The 13958-nt window shown below is 35.5% G+C and overlaps 2 protein-coding genes across 3 annotated transcripts; both read left to right on the top strand.

The window, feature by feature from the left end:
• Nucleotides 1-362: 362 nt before the first annotated feature.
• Nucleotides 363-2396, top strand: LOC125873102 (uncharacterized). Its single transcript, XM_049553977.1, has 2 exons — nt 363-828; nt 2013-2396. Exons 1-2 carry the CDS (start codon nt 442-444, stop codon nt 2184-2186), a joined length of 561 nt encoding a protein of 186 aa, XP_049409934.1. The 5' UTR covers nt 363-441; the 3' UTR covers nt 2187-2396.
• Nucleotides 2397-4844: 2448 nt separating this feature from the next.
• LOC125873057 (serine/threonine-protein phosphatase 2A 65 kDa regulatory subunit A beta isoform-like) lies at nt 4845-13707 on the top strand. 2 transcript variants are annotated; one of them, XM_049553912.1, is made up of 13 exons: nt 4845-4979; nt 5611-6026; nt 7471-7717; nt 8688-8800; nt 9509-9588; nt 9865-10006; nt 10181-10261; nt 10727-10831; nt 10968-11150; nt 11926-12018; nt 12335-12474; nt 12553-12619; nt 13434-13707. In XM_049553912.1, exons 2-13 carry the CDS (start codon nt 5634-5636, stop codon nt 13533-13535), a joined length of 1746 nt encoding a protein of 581 aa, XP_049409869.1. In that variant the 5' UTR covers nt 4845-4979; nt 5611-5633; the 3' UTR covers nt 13536-13707. The 2 variants fall into 2 exon arrangements, with proteins under 2 accessions (XP_049409869.1, XP_049409870.1); XM_049553913.1 differs by having other exon boundaries at nt 5607-6026.
• The last annotated feature ends 251 nt before the right edge of the window (nt 13708-13958 follow it).

The raw sequence follows: 13958 nt of genomic DNA, 5'->3' as shown, positions 1-13958 counted from the left end.
TAGATATATGTGAATCACACCATACACTTATATCTAGTGTGATTCACATGTAACTGGGATACATGACTGTCTCCCTTCCCATCACGTTCGTCCCCTCCTAATCTCATTCATTTCTCTCTATTTAATATATCTAGTAGGAAAAATACATATATATTTAAGTATATCTTCGTTTATATATATATATATATAAACTCTTAATTAGTCATAAGATATATAGTTATTTAAAAGTGTAGATAAAATTAATATATATAGGTATGAATGCATGTCTAATAAGGTAGTTTTTCTTGGGTGATTTGAAACTAATTTTTTAATATATAGAAAAATCAACCGAAATATCCTGTGTGAGTCGGATCTTAACGACCAATGAACCGGATCGCATTTCGGATCCGAAAGTAGTTTATCATCAGAGTCTCGTCCACACACTTCTTATCAGCCACAACAATGGCTCTCACAGGAAATCGAATTCTCTGCAACAGCGCATCAACAAAAATACCGTTTACCCAATTCCCTCTTCGCCGTCCCTTCTTACTTCCCTCTCAGGGGAGAAGAAGTCAATTCACTGTATTGGCTGCAAAGAAGTTCACTTCAGGGAAGAACAAGAGAAGTTCAATTTCAACTAAAGAGCCAGTAAACGAAGAAGAAGAAGAATTCCAGACGATCAATATTCGTATTGGTAGTGAAGATAGGATTTCTGCAACTACAACAACTGGTGATGCTTTTGTGATTCCGAAGCTTCCTGGAGAGGAAACTGACTTTTGGGAAGGACCTCAATGGGATGGATTTGGATTCTTTGTTCAGTATATGTGGGCTTTTGGTGTTCTCTTTTCGGTGCATTCTCAACCCTTTTGCTAATTTATCTAAGTATAGTATTGGTTAAAAGCTAATGTTGCCTAAATCATTCATTTGAATTGATTTATTTGTGTTGAATACATGTGAATTAGGCGGAGCTAGGTTTTGAAGTTTATGCTTTCTGAACTTTGCATGTTTCATGAATTTCCTAATACCAGTGTCTAAGCAAAAGCTAATTGGGTTTGTGCGAACACATAACTAATACTCTAGTTCTGCCTTGTGCGAAACAGTTGTTTGGTTTGTATTCTTCGTGACATACCAAAAATTAGAGAAAATATTATAGCTGAGTTTATGTCAATAGGTTATAACAGATCAAATGACTATAAAGAACAACTTTTTCATGTTCAAAATTTCTTTTCCCACATTTAGATATTCAGATGTTCCACAATCTTGTTCACACTCACTACCACAGTGCATAAGATACCAGTCCCCGGACCATGCTAAAGTGGGATGCTTTGTGCACTGGACTAACATTAACTTTTATGAAAGGTTAGGATTAAAACTAAGTGGTTTCTTTTCCATTGTCATATATGCAAAAAATGATATTTTTGTAAGATTTTTCGATATGGACAATATTATGAGATGAAAGGGAATAATGGAAAGCTGAAAAATTACATTGACCAGGTGAAGTTACCATTGGTTCATTCTTGATTGTGTAGTTAGCTTCCTCTTTAAATTTTTTTTTTAAAAGATTGTGTAGTTAGCTTATCCGACTTTATCGGGTTATTTAATGACTGGTGCACTGCCCATGACGACTTGCTGTTGGTCATGAAAGTTATAAATAAGTCTCTTGTTTCTTCTTGTTGCTACTTTAGATTAGTTTGGATTACCAGCAACAGTTGTTTCTCTCTGACCAAAGAAGACAACCAAAATGATGAGCCATGTCATTTAATATTTAGAAATTAGGATGGGTCTTGGTGTAATCTCATCTAGAGGAAGCCTATGCCTGTTTTCCATAATGGTTATGTTTGGGTATCACAACCATGGAAATGGGAAAATGGAACAACTTGAGACACCTTTTGCAGTATGTTATGTATTGAGAAGTAATGCAGGGAAAACTTAGTATTTGTTTTCTATTTTTGCATCTTCTTTTTCTCTAAGGTGGTGTTTTTAATATCCTTTATAGGGTTCTTACCCGTTTGATTTTGGCATCTTTATGGCAGCTAATTGCATGTGGTATTGCTGTGGCCACATATAACGATGGAGCTACAGATTTCAAGGCTACTCCTGTGTATAAGGAAGCAATGGAATCACAAGAACTTCTTGAAGAACCAGAGGCTTCTAACTCGGATGTGTTCGAGTCAAATCCAACTGAAGAGGCACCTAGTTTGGAATAGATAAGTTTGCTAAGTTCACTTCTAATGAAGAATTCTGTCTTCATATTGTGATAATTACGGGTAAAACAGAAGTCCAGCTAAGAGTGCCCAACTTAGATTCAAAGTTACTCTTACAAGCTGAAATGTAGACGTTTTTATACTTTGTATCCATGTGGAATTGTAGTGCAAAATATACTGATGAAAGTATGGAAGTTGTTTCTTTATTTTCAACTACAAGTCAAAAGAATGCTCACAGAGTGATTCTCATGCAATTTTCGTTTCATCTTATACAATATTGTGTTAGTTTTGAGACTTTTGTCGCATGGATGAGTTGGATCATGTATATTACTGCAGTATACCAAATTGTACGATAAAAGAACCCGAAACACCTTATTTCCAGGTGTTTGTCATGCTGAAGACATGAACTATCATTTATTACAACAAAAAATTGTACTCACCATGGTGCTTTAAGAAGTGAATTCGATTACACTAGTTGCTTTTGAGCTAACAATGATCGATGATTTGGGGTGATTGCTTCCCCGGAGCCCTTCTTTGTCTATAGGATATTGATGGAGGAAAGGGATAGACGATTGCACTTGCAGGATATCATGTTTAACACTATGTTCAATTCTTTGGTGTGCTTTTTATTTCTGGTACTTTTCGAGATTATAGTGTGTCTGAAAACAGAAGATTACTAGCTTTGTAGCATTTTTGTGATGTTAGTACAGCAGAATACATGCATCAATGTGTAGATGCAGTCTTCCTTCAGTTAGGTAGAACTTGAGATTACATACCTGAACAAGTAGAAATGCCAACCTGCATGATATAGGATAGTCCTTTGCGTCGATAAATCACTCAATGCGTTTCACCAACTCGATATACATTTACACTTTAACTATCAGTAACCGGGATAAATTTATCAATAGACAATAATCACGCAAGATAAAAGGAAATATGATGATAGTCCTTTGCGTCAATAAATCACTCAACTTCACGCAAGTATCAGAAAAAAGTCACTATGAGAAAACAAAATACATTTTACTTGGGCAAAGTTGAAAGCTTCTTGGCCACAAAAATAAAAATGTTTGGTGGCCTTTGTGATACTTGACAAACTTCACCAGTGAAAAATAATTTAGTGGCTTCCCAGATTAAAGCAAACAGACTCTTTGGTAGGAAAAAAACAATTATTGATTTTGGTGCAATAAATAGAAGTTGAGTGACCTTCCTTAAATTAATACTTTAAAGTTTAAATTGCGATTATAATTTATATATATACTTTTACTCTCTTTTATGAAATTAAACTAATTATTCTTTAAGATTAATAAAACTTGTCAAGGAATGCAAGTCAAGTGGGGATATACATTACTTCATTTTCTGCTTACGTTTTTTTTTTTTTTTTTTTTTGTCGCTATCTTGGGTTTCTCCATAATTTTAATGTCGTTTCCAAATCAACAATAAAGAAATGTACAAAAAAGTGAAGATACGGGAATAAAACGATGTTCTTTGCTCATTTACTAAGTAGGCGTTTGGCCATGCGATATCATATGACGATATAGTATCGTGAGATGGAATCAGTATTTGGACATGCGATTTTACGCTAATTCCATCTCATGATTCCGTATCATGATAGGTGATATCATATTCTCTAAAAACCATGATATGGAATTATATGGTGATTCCATATCATGATTTGAGATATTTTAATACAATAATTGATCCATGAGTTTATATTTTATTAAAACAACCCCACATTTATATCTACTAACCATTNCCTCTCTCCTCTCTCTCCCAATCTCGCTCGCCTCTCTCCTCCCTCTCCCAATCTCGCTTGCTATATATACAATTGCATATGTATAATATACAATTATCTAACATATATACATATACAATTCACCTCTCTCCCACTCTCTGCCCTCTCTCTCTCGCCTCTCTCCTCCCTCTCCCAATCTCGCTCGCCTCTCTCCTCCCTCTCCCAATCTCGCTTGCCATATATACAAATATATATGTATAATATACAATTATCTAACCTATATACATGTACAATTCACATTTCTCCACTCTTTGCCCCCTCTCTCTCACCTCTCTCCTCCATATAACATGTAGCTACGAATTGTAATTATCAAACTATAGCTATGGAGAGTAATTAGACTATTTTTGAGTGGCTATATGTGAAAGTTCCCCTTTTATTTATAGTTCAATATACTAAAAATAACTTTTAATTGCTTAATTTAAGAAATTAAAAAATAACTTACTACTTACACCATGTTATTTCCAAAATTCATTTTAAGAAACATTAAATTTAGTATATTTAAAGAACGAATGGCATAACTCATACAATAAATTTATAAAATAAGAAACAAATTAATGCTTACTAATAAAATGTACTATGTGTTGATTGGGAATGACTTGAAATATATATGATTTGGTTCATTCCGTTGGTAAATATTTATGCACAAGATATGTTTATAATAAATTTAATATTATTAATAATTTAATGAGATGAAATCTATACTCCATTAATGTGAGTTTTTCTCTATTGTTTTCTTTTTCTTTATTTTGGTCATTAGTAATTTAGTAAAAGAGGTTTTCGGTATTAGGAAGTCATTAAATAATTAATTACTCTAAATAAATAAATAAAAATAAAGGGAAAGAAAATATAAACAATTTAAAATCCCAAAAATGCCAATAAAAGGAAAAAAGGAAAGAAGAAGAAACCAAAAGCACCGGAAATAGCAGATCCTTCTCATCTTCTCCGGCAATAGATCAGTCTTCTGATCAATTTCTGCTGCTCTCATTCCATCTATTGCTTCTCAGGTACGAATCTCTCTGTCACACACACAGAGGATACAGTCTAGATGCCTCGGCTTTGATATCTCGGTTTTCTAGAACCTTCTTTCCCTTTTATTTTCTGTATCTTAAGGTTCAAGCTTTCACTCAACCTATAAACTAGACAGACACATAGTCGCTTAAATTATGTTGAATTTTTCTGTACGCTATCGAAGTCAGTTTTCATTTTATCTGAAAAAACTGCTTCATAAATATGCGCATTAATTACAAGTTACTTTTATGCTTCCGATCACAAATGTAGAGTGGAAAATGCGAAAGATCAGTAATTTGACCGATTTTTTTTTTGTTGTCAGTTTGATTAGTTAATTTCTTCTATGGTTAGTTGTTTCGATCAGATCACTTCATTATTCATGCAAATCTTTCATGTCTTTAATTTATAAGTGAGTAAGATTTGTTATACCGATGGAAATATTGTTTAATGCTAAATAGTGCCAGCCATAGTTAATTTACTGATGTGAATGAATATTTTTCCGGACATTTACTAATTGTCTTCTATTAAAAATAATAAAAGAATGAAATCCCAGCTATTGATCTTTCGAAATATCTATTGTTCTTGTACAGTTAAATAATTTGAGTTGTCATGAATATATATAGACAGGTATTTTCACATTGCGAGAAACCATGTCGGGTATTGATGAACCATTGTATCCTATTGCGGTTTTGATTGATGAGTTGAAGAATGAAGACATTCAGCTAAGATTGAATTCAATCCGGCGATTGTCTACCATCGCCCGTGCTCTTGGTGAGGAGAGAACACGGAAAGAGTTGATTCCATTTCTAAGTGAGAACAACGATGACGATGACGAAGTTCTTCTTGCAATGGCCGAAGAGTTGGGCATGTTTATTCCATATGTTGGAGGAGTTGAACATGCGCATGTATTGCTTCCACCCTTGGAAGGTCTTTGTAGTGTTGAGGAAACTTGTGTTAGAGAAAAGGCAGTTGAGTCATTATGCAGAATTGGGTCCCAAATGAAGGAATCGGATTTGGTGGAGTCATTTATTCCACTTGTGAAGGTTTGTCGATTGTCCTAATAGCTTTGAAATGCTGCTTGACTCTATTTCTATGTTTGTTATATAGCTCTACAAAATCTGTAAGATTGGTGACTCCTATATTCTAGTATAATTGTATAGGTCAGCCTGCTGTAAAATAGGGTTATTCCTTTTTTCTCATTTTTGGTTGGTATTGTGAGCTTTTGAGACCTTAAATTAAGGCTGCTGCAACTTCAATATGGTAGGTGCTGATTTCAATTAGTTTAATAAAGAAAACATATCTAATCTTTTCAGTTTTTTTTTTTTTAAAGAACAACAGAAAAAAAGAAAAAAAAACGCATATTCTCCGGCAAGTCAGAGGATGCTGAGATAAATGCTGAGCTAACGTTGTTCTTGGTATTTGATTCTCTGTCTCACGTTGACTATTGCAAAGATGGTAGAAAGAAATGAAGGTTCACGGTTCATTATATGAGTCAGCAGGAGAGATCTTGTAAATAATCTTTGAGCTTTTAAAGATGCTCCCTTCAGGTTATCCTTCTCTAATGAGGTGCAGAATTTGAGGAAACATATAAATTGGTTACTATATTTGGTATGCACTGTCCCTTAGAATAGTTTGAATCGGTTATGAGCTAAGTTGCTTGGACTCGGGTATGGGTTTCCGATATGGGTATGGATCCATGTATGGATATGGGTGCGGGGATTCGGCATAAAATAATTCCAATGTCTAAAAATAGAGTTATAAAACCTAAATTATGAGATATTATGTGGAGAACATGAGGAGAATCCCGAAAGGAGATAAAAAGGAAAGGGAGTGGCAATAGAAATTTATTTATACAAGGTATTTCATTTTCTTCAATTTCACCTTAGTTTTTGTTTTGATTATAGAAATCATCGAATCTGTCCGGATTTTCTCCCTTGAATTTGGTCAAAGTACCCAAAACTAGTTGACTAGAGCGGGTATGGATCCCGCACCCACACCCCACATCGTGTCGACACGGGTGCGGCACCCAAAGTGAAGAGTCCGAGTAACTTAGGTTATGAGGAGGATATTGTGTGTGATTCAAACTTCCGATGTAATTTACTTGATGTAAATGTTAATTCTGGGAATAGATAATACACCACCTGGTAAAAAGTTTTCTTATCTTGGCTTATATGAAAAAGAAAGGTCACATAAAACAAGAGCGCTTATGTATTTATTGAAGATATCGCCTAAATACAGATGGTGCACGCGTGTGTGTTAGTTTAGGATCTTGGGACACCTGAAATATAGCCAAGTCCATGCTAGGGTATTACTGCTTGTGTTTAATTTGCTAGTTCCTTCATTGGTTGGTAAAATAATAGATCAGTGCTCGTATCATAGATATGATCCTTCAAAATTGATCTTTTGAGATAAAGTTACCAAGTTCAAAAATTATTATTTTTATCTTTTGAGACGTAGTGTAACATCTCTGTGGTTTCTTGTAACCAGAGACTGGCTGCTGGAGAGTGGTTCACTGCTCGAGTTTCCTCCTGTGGATTGTTTCACATTGCTTATCCTAGTGCTCCAGAGCCATTAAAGAATGAACTGAGAACCATATATAGCCAACTTTGCCAAGATGATATGCCTATGGTGAGGAGAGCTGCTGCTACAAATCTTGGAAAGTTTGCTGCGACTATTGAACAACCCCATCTGAAGACTGACATCATGTCAATGTTTGAGACCCTGACACAGGATGGTATGGTATTTTCATTATGTACTCTTTGTATTTTATCTTTTCTTTGGAATGTCGAAATTTGCTTTCTGAAAGTGGTCTCTTTTTGGAGCAAAAATCTTTCTTGACCCTGGAGTCCTTGAACTCCTGTTAATTCTGTTTGGCTCTTTATGGTTCTCTTTAGTCTTTAGGTTAACATAGTGTTTGGGGATAACTAGTATGATTTTTGAGAATTATTTTGGAATGAGCATTTCCAAGTTGGCTCTGCTTTGATGTTAGGATTGGTTCTAGCACTTGGGCTACTCAATATGCTGTCTGAGTAAATAACAGTTCAGAATTATTTTACTTCATCATTTCTGTTGACTCTAGTAGCACAGCTCATAATAGTGTCTAAGTATGAGAGAAGTATTGGAAAGAATGGTAAAAGTTAGTGTTGATACACCCATCTTTATTCAACAGTTAAATGAACATGCAAAAAGGTCAAAGTCATTTGAAATACAGCACACGTTTGGTGCTCTTTATCTTACTAAAATATACCTTCTCTCAAAAAATTCTCTGATTGAGGTTCTTTATTTGTGTGCATGTTCTGGTACATCTTCAAGGGTCCTTTCTTGTTCATTAGATTTGAGTGCATACACTCATCTGAGATAGAGGAACAATTATCATAGTCTAATTACTTGGACTGTTTCATTTTGTCTTAATATATCAGTTCATGAGTGTGGGTGATACTTCAGTATACACTAAAACTTGATAAATGTTGAAGCTATCCATTACCAAATCATGTCTACCCTCCCCTTTTCATAGGAAAAATTTAGCCTGATTAATTTCTATTTGTCAAGGACTAGCCTGACATGTGCGTTATTTAAGAATTGTTTCGCTTTCTGTTGACCATACCAATATTCCATTAGTGGCTAATATTTGATGTCTTTGTTGAGCTCTATTTGGTTTACTTAATTTATATTAGTCTGACTAAGGAGGAATTGGTTCTATTCAGATCAAGATTCTGTCCGTTTATTGGCTGTTGAGGATTGTGCTGCTTTGGGGAAGCTGCTGGAGCCTAAAGACTGTGTAGCACAAATTCTTCCCGTCATAGTTAATTTTGCGCAGGTTGGCCACCAGCTTTACATTGAACTTTTATTTGCATGCAAATGCAGTTTATGAAGATTTCTGCCATGTGGTCTTTCTGGATATCTTATAGTAATATTGGTGCTGTATTTCGTTTGTCACGTGTGACTGTAGCTTTGCTCAGCCCTGACACTTTAAGCTTGACGAGGTATTAGGCGATTGTCTGGGAGTTCTTTTGCTGTTTCACATTTCCCCAACACCCCAACTATAGCTGGAGTGAAGCTTAAATTGTTAGCATGAGCTTAAAGTATATTCATATTGATGCATAGGCTGAAAAAATCCTAATAAATCCTTTTTTATCCATTATGAGTTGTGAAGAACTAAGTTTTTGCTCTGTCATGGAAGGTAGTTCGAAAGGATGCAAACTGTTTCAGGCCTTGAAGTTGTAGAAGAGGATTTAAGTGCTGAACTAAGTTTTTCCTTTTTGCCGTTCTTTACCCTGACATAATCGCTGGGGTGGGGGGTGGGGTTAGTTATTGTTTTGTCAGTGAATTCCAACAAATGACATTGATGATATAACCCCTATGCTGATCTTTTCTTTTTTCCTTTCTGGAATTTGGTTCTTTTGCTTATTTGTATGATCAACTAATGTGATATTTTCATGCAACCAAACAGTGCTGCTTTGTCAGTTTGTAGTGTCATACTGACGGTAGTTACTGATGTTAATTACCTGTTTATCCATTTGAACAGGATAAGTCTTGGCGTGTTCGTTACATGGTTGCAAATCAACTTTATGAACTTTGTGAGGCAGTTGGACCGGAGGGTACCAGGTAGATATTTGTGATACTGTGCATTTCTCACGTTCTCTAATCTGTGTTACGGTTTACACCTTTGATAACTCAACCTTGCCAGTCAAATGAAGTATGTCTTTTTCGTTCCTGAATCTTCTGTTCTTTCTTTTTCATGCTCGGAACTGAACATGATGTGGATATGAATATCTCACAAATTTTGCTCACCACAAGGATTTCTTTTTCTTTTTCTATTTTAGGTTTTCTAGCAAGTTCTCTCCCTTATGACTAACTTATGATCATCATAAAATTCATCAGGACGGATTTGGTCCCTGCCTATGTTCGGCTACTTCGTGATAATGAGGCTGAAGTGCGTATAGCTGCTGCTGGCAAGGTGACTAAGTTCTGCCGTATTTTGAGCCCTGAGATAGCTATCCAGCATATCCTTCCTTGTGTAAAGGTAGAAACTTTATGAAGTTCCTTCTCTATTTATCTGTCCCGTATTCCTATCTTTTGGTTTCTACGGATAATGTCTCCTTGTGTGATTCCTTTTCCTAGTACATTTAAGTATCAATCATCGAATGATCCTTAATGATTTTTGTAACTTTAACTAAAGCACATTCTTTTTTCATAGGAACTATCATCAGATTCATCCCAGCATGTTCGTTCTGCTTTGGCTTCAGTTATCATGGGAATGGCTCCTATTTTAGGAAAGGTATAAATACCCTCGTCAGTGCACCAAAATATTGAGTTTGCTCTCTAATTACGGTATATATTAGTACAGTAAAGTTCAGGTTCTGTCCATGTTGCTTCTTATTGTTGTCCTATTATAACATGCTCATTCCCTTGTGCTTCTGTCTGCTTAGTCCTTCTTTAACTTTTCTTACCTTTTCTCGAGTCCAAAGTTGGAAACATATTTTAGCAGTATGTTATCGATTACTGTAAGCACATGATTAGCAGCTTATCCTGAAGAAATTTTTCCTCGGTCTTACAGCCAGTATGGCGTTTATGTTATTTTGACTTTGATGATAGTCATTTACAATATCGTTCTCAATATAGTTTTTGAACCCAAAATAATACCTTTTCTTGGAATACACTTGACTTTCTTTGCAGCTTTGTCCAATGTTTAGTCAATTATGTCTCTAACAGGAGTTTAATGTTACTGTACTTGTTATTATAGGATGCAACTATCGAGCAGCTTCTCCCAATTTTCCTCTCTCTTCTGAAGGATGAGTTTCCTGATGTTCGTTTGAATATTATCAGTAAGCTTGATCAAGTGAACCAGGTTAGCTATAATTCATTATTATAACTCTGTACTTGAAGATACTTTGCCTTATTTGAGGCTTGGTGGCTTCTGAATCTACGTACCTATATCACGTTTTTCATGTTCTCCTATTTCAAACTAAATCAATGTATTGCAGGTAATTGGAATTGATTTGCTCTCCCAATCACTGCTGCCAGCAATTGTTGAACTTGCAGAGGATAGACACTGGAGGGTTCGGCTTGCTATAATTGAGTATATACCTCTATTGGCTAGTCAGCTGGGGGTCGGTTTTTTTGATGACAAGCTTGGTGCTCTGTGCATGCAATGGCTAAAAGATAAGGTTTGTACGAAGCTTTCTGTTACTTGTTATGTCTGCTGATGCTTTAGAAAGAAAGAACTGTGAATATTCTAGTTTATGTCTGGATAAAGTGATTGTAACCAAATGCCTGTTCCGTGGACTGTGGTATAAAAGCATAAAAAATCACTATGGACTGTGTTTTCTGGGAAGCAGCATTTGTTTTGGAAGAAAGAAAGTCAGCATGTCAGTAGGAATTGGTCACATGATAGGCATATCCTGACAATGAGAGACACATTAATGTCGTAAAGTTATAAGGAGCAATAATACATGACATTTTTTTAAAAAAAGTTTCTATTGAGACTGCCTCTTTAAGTGGCACTTCTGGAAAGAGTTCTGATGTGATGTCCATGTTAGACCTTCTCATACATGGATGGAAAGCCATTATTGGACAGAATGCTACATGATATGAATTATGAAATACCATTTCTTGATGTCCTGATCGAGGATGGGATTTTGCTCAGTCATAATACAGGGAACTTGCTTACTCAGGAAGGATCTATATTTTAGGTCACTGGCTTACACTGATGGAATAGTTCTGCTATCCTGATTCTTTGGTCTCAATTCAACCTTTTGAGATCATATCTTATGCTGCTTCTTGTATTGGCCACTTAGTATCTTGAATATTACTTGTGCATCCTTCCTGACTTCTTTCAGGAGATACCCAAAATGAAACAAATTGCATGGCGTTGTGCAACTCTTTGTAGTGTTCTTGTATTTCTCTTTTATGTCTTCCTTATTATCACTTGTCGACTTGCAGGTTTACTCTATTAGAGATGCAGCAGCAAACAATGTTAAGCGCCTTGCTGAGGAATTCGGTCCAACATGGGCAATGGAGCATATAATTCCACAGGTTTTGCTATTGCCTTTAATAAGCTGGTTAATAGTTGGTGCTGCGATAATTTAGCAGTTTTTTCTTCAAGCAAAAAAAATTTAATGCTACTGTTCTCTATTTCATACATTGTTTATCTCTGATCATGAAGAAATCATTTCTTGGTCTGTTCTTTGATGAGTCGTGATATGTGGAATATCTTTTCCAGAATCAATGTTTTTTAGTGGACATTATCTGACTTCAGTTTCAACTATTAGACCCTTTCACATTTCTTTTGGTTGGGGGGTGGGAGTCTTAGGTTTTCCTCTTTAAATAACTTGACTGATTCATATTTCAGGTGTTGGATATGATCAATGACCCACATTATCTTTACCGGATGACCATCCTTCATGCAATTTCTCTTCTTGCCCCTGTCATGGGCTCAGAAATTACTTGCTCCAAACTTCTGCCAGTTATAATTGCTGCATCAAAAGACAGGTTAATGCTCAGTATATTTATGATCTACCATTTTGTTGGGTAATTGTTACACTTACAGGTCTAACTTATATGTTCCAGGGTACCGAATATCAAGTTCAATGTGGCTAAGGTGTTGCAGTCTGTTATTCCAATAGTTGAACAATCTGTAAGTGTCAATTTACTTCTCCCTGGTTTAAAGGCTGACATGCGTGTATTTGTGTATTTCATGCATTTCCTTTATTTTTGTAAATTAGACCATCTAATGAGCAACTCCACCTACACTAATTAGCTTATTTGAACTCCGTATAACTAGTCCCAAGTCCCGACAAAGTAGGAGAGTTATGCTAGGTTGAAGGTAAGTATAAAAATAGGCAAATTATGATGATTGTTTGTATTAATGAATGCATTTGGTCGCACTCCGCTTGGCACGAGTTACATCAGCATCCAGGTATAACAATAAATGAACAAAATGAACCCGTCCGAATAGAGCAGAATGGAAAATAAGGATTTATAGCCTATCCAATCATTTTGGGATGATGTATAGTTGATTGATAGACTGTCTACTGAACCTTAGTAATAATGTAATGACTAATATATTCATGAAAGTTAAAAGTGAAGATTTGGCTTGAAATGCTTGATAGGGGACTTTTTTTTATCACCTCATGAATTCTGCGAGATGAGTTTTTATTGCTGGAAGTGTGTAAAGAACAGAAATTTGAGTGATGACTTGCCAGTCAAATAGTTTCACCATTTTCTTTTCTGTCAAATTCTAATCTGGTATGATAATCTTGGTAGTGTACGTTTAATAGTCAATTAACTTCTAAACAGTGGAAATTTTTATTTTAAGGGGGTCGGGGTGGGTTTGCAGGAGTAAGGAAATAGAGGAAATCAAAGATTTAAAAAATGAAAGAAAAAGAGGAAAGAGTTTGGATTTCTAATTAATGAGTCTGCCAATATTAACCATGAGTCTTTATGTACAGGTTGTGGAGAACACAATTCGACCGTGTTTGGTTGAACTTAGCGAGGACCCAGATGTTGATGTTAGGTTTTTCGCCAACCAAGCCCTACAAGCAACCAAGTGATGATGTTGTCTAGGTTAAAGGAAATTGAATAGTTCAAATGTAGTTTTCTCCTTGTCTATTGTCAAGTGTGAACGAAGATGTACAACAGCTTTTGTCGTCTTTAGATATCAAATATCATTCTTGTCAGCATATTTGGACATCGTCTAAGAAAAGTTACTTCAAGGTATGACCAGCACTTTTCTTTCAACCCACCATAAAAGTAAATACAATAGAACTTCAGCACAGGTTTTATGTTGTGTTGGTGGTTTCTCAAGGAAATTGCTCATGAATTAGAACTAGTAGTATTGTGGAATCTGGAGAAAGAGTGACTTACATATTGATTAGGGTTGCCGAGGACAGATTTCTCTGGGAAAATGAGAATGCCAACAGGGAAAACTTAAAAAGTAGAATGAGAGGCAAGTGTTGATACATATGTTTTCCCCG

This window comes from Solanum stenotomum, chromosome 8 (genome assembly GCF_019186545.1).
Source record: "Solanum stenotomum isolate F172 chromosome 8, ASM1918654v1, whole genome shotgun sequence".
NCBI classification, from domain to species: Eukaryota; Viridiplantae; Streptophyta; class Magnoliopsida; order Solanales; family Solanaceae; genus Solanum; species Solanum stenotomum.
The sequence above is the reverse complement of the archived record's forward strand: the minus strand, read 5'-3'. Positions and strand labels throughout refer to the sequence as shown.

Bases quoted from the DNA above. Each gene is read 5' to 3' on its own strand.
- LOC125873102 (XM_049553977.1), top strand. From the start codon at position 442: ATGGCTCTCACAGGAAATCGAATTCTCTGCAACAGCGCATCAACAAAA. The intron at 829-2,012 runs GTGCATTCTCAA...TCTTTATGGCAG, and splicing joins CTTTTGGTGTTCTCTTTTCG to CTAATTGCATGTGGTATTGC.
- LOC125873057 (XM_049553912.1), top strand. From the start codon at position 5,634: ATGTCGGGTATTGATGAACCATTGTATCCTATTGCGGTTTTGATTGAT. The intron at 10,007-10,180 runs GTAGAAACTTTA...CTTTTTTCATAG, and splicing joins ATATCCTTCCTTGTGTAAAG to GAACTATCATCAGATTCATC. The intron at 11,151-11,925 runs GTTTGTACGAAG...GTCGACTTGCAG, and splicing joins TGCAATGGCTAAAAGATAAG to GTTTACTCTATTAGAGATGC.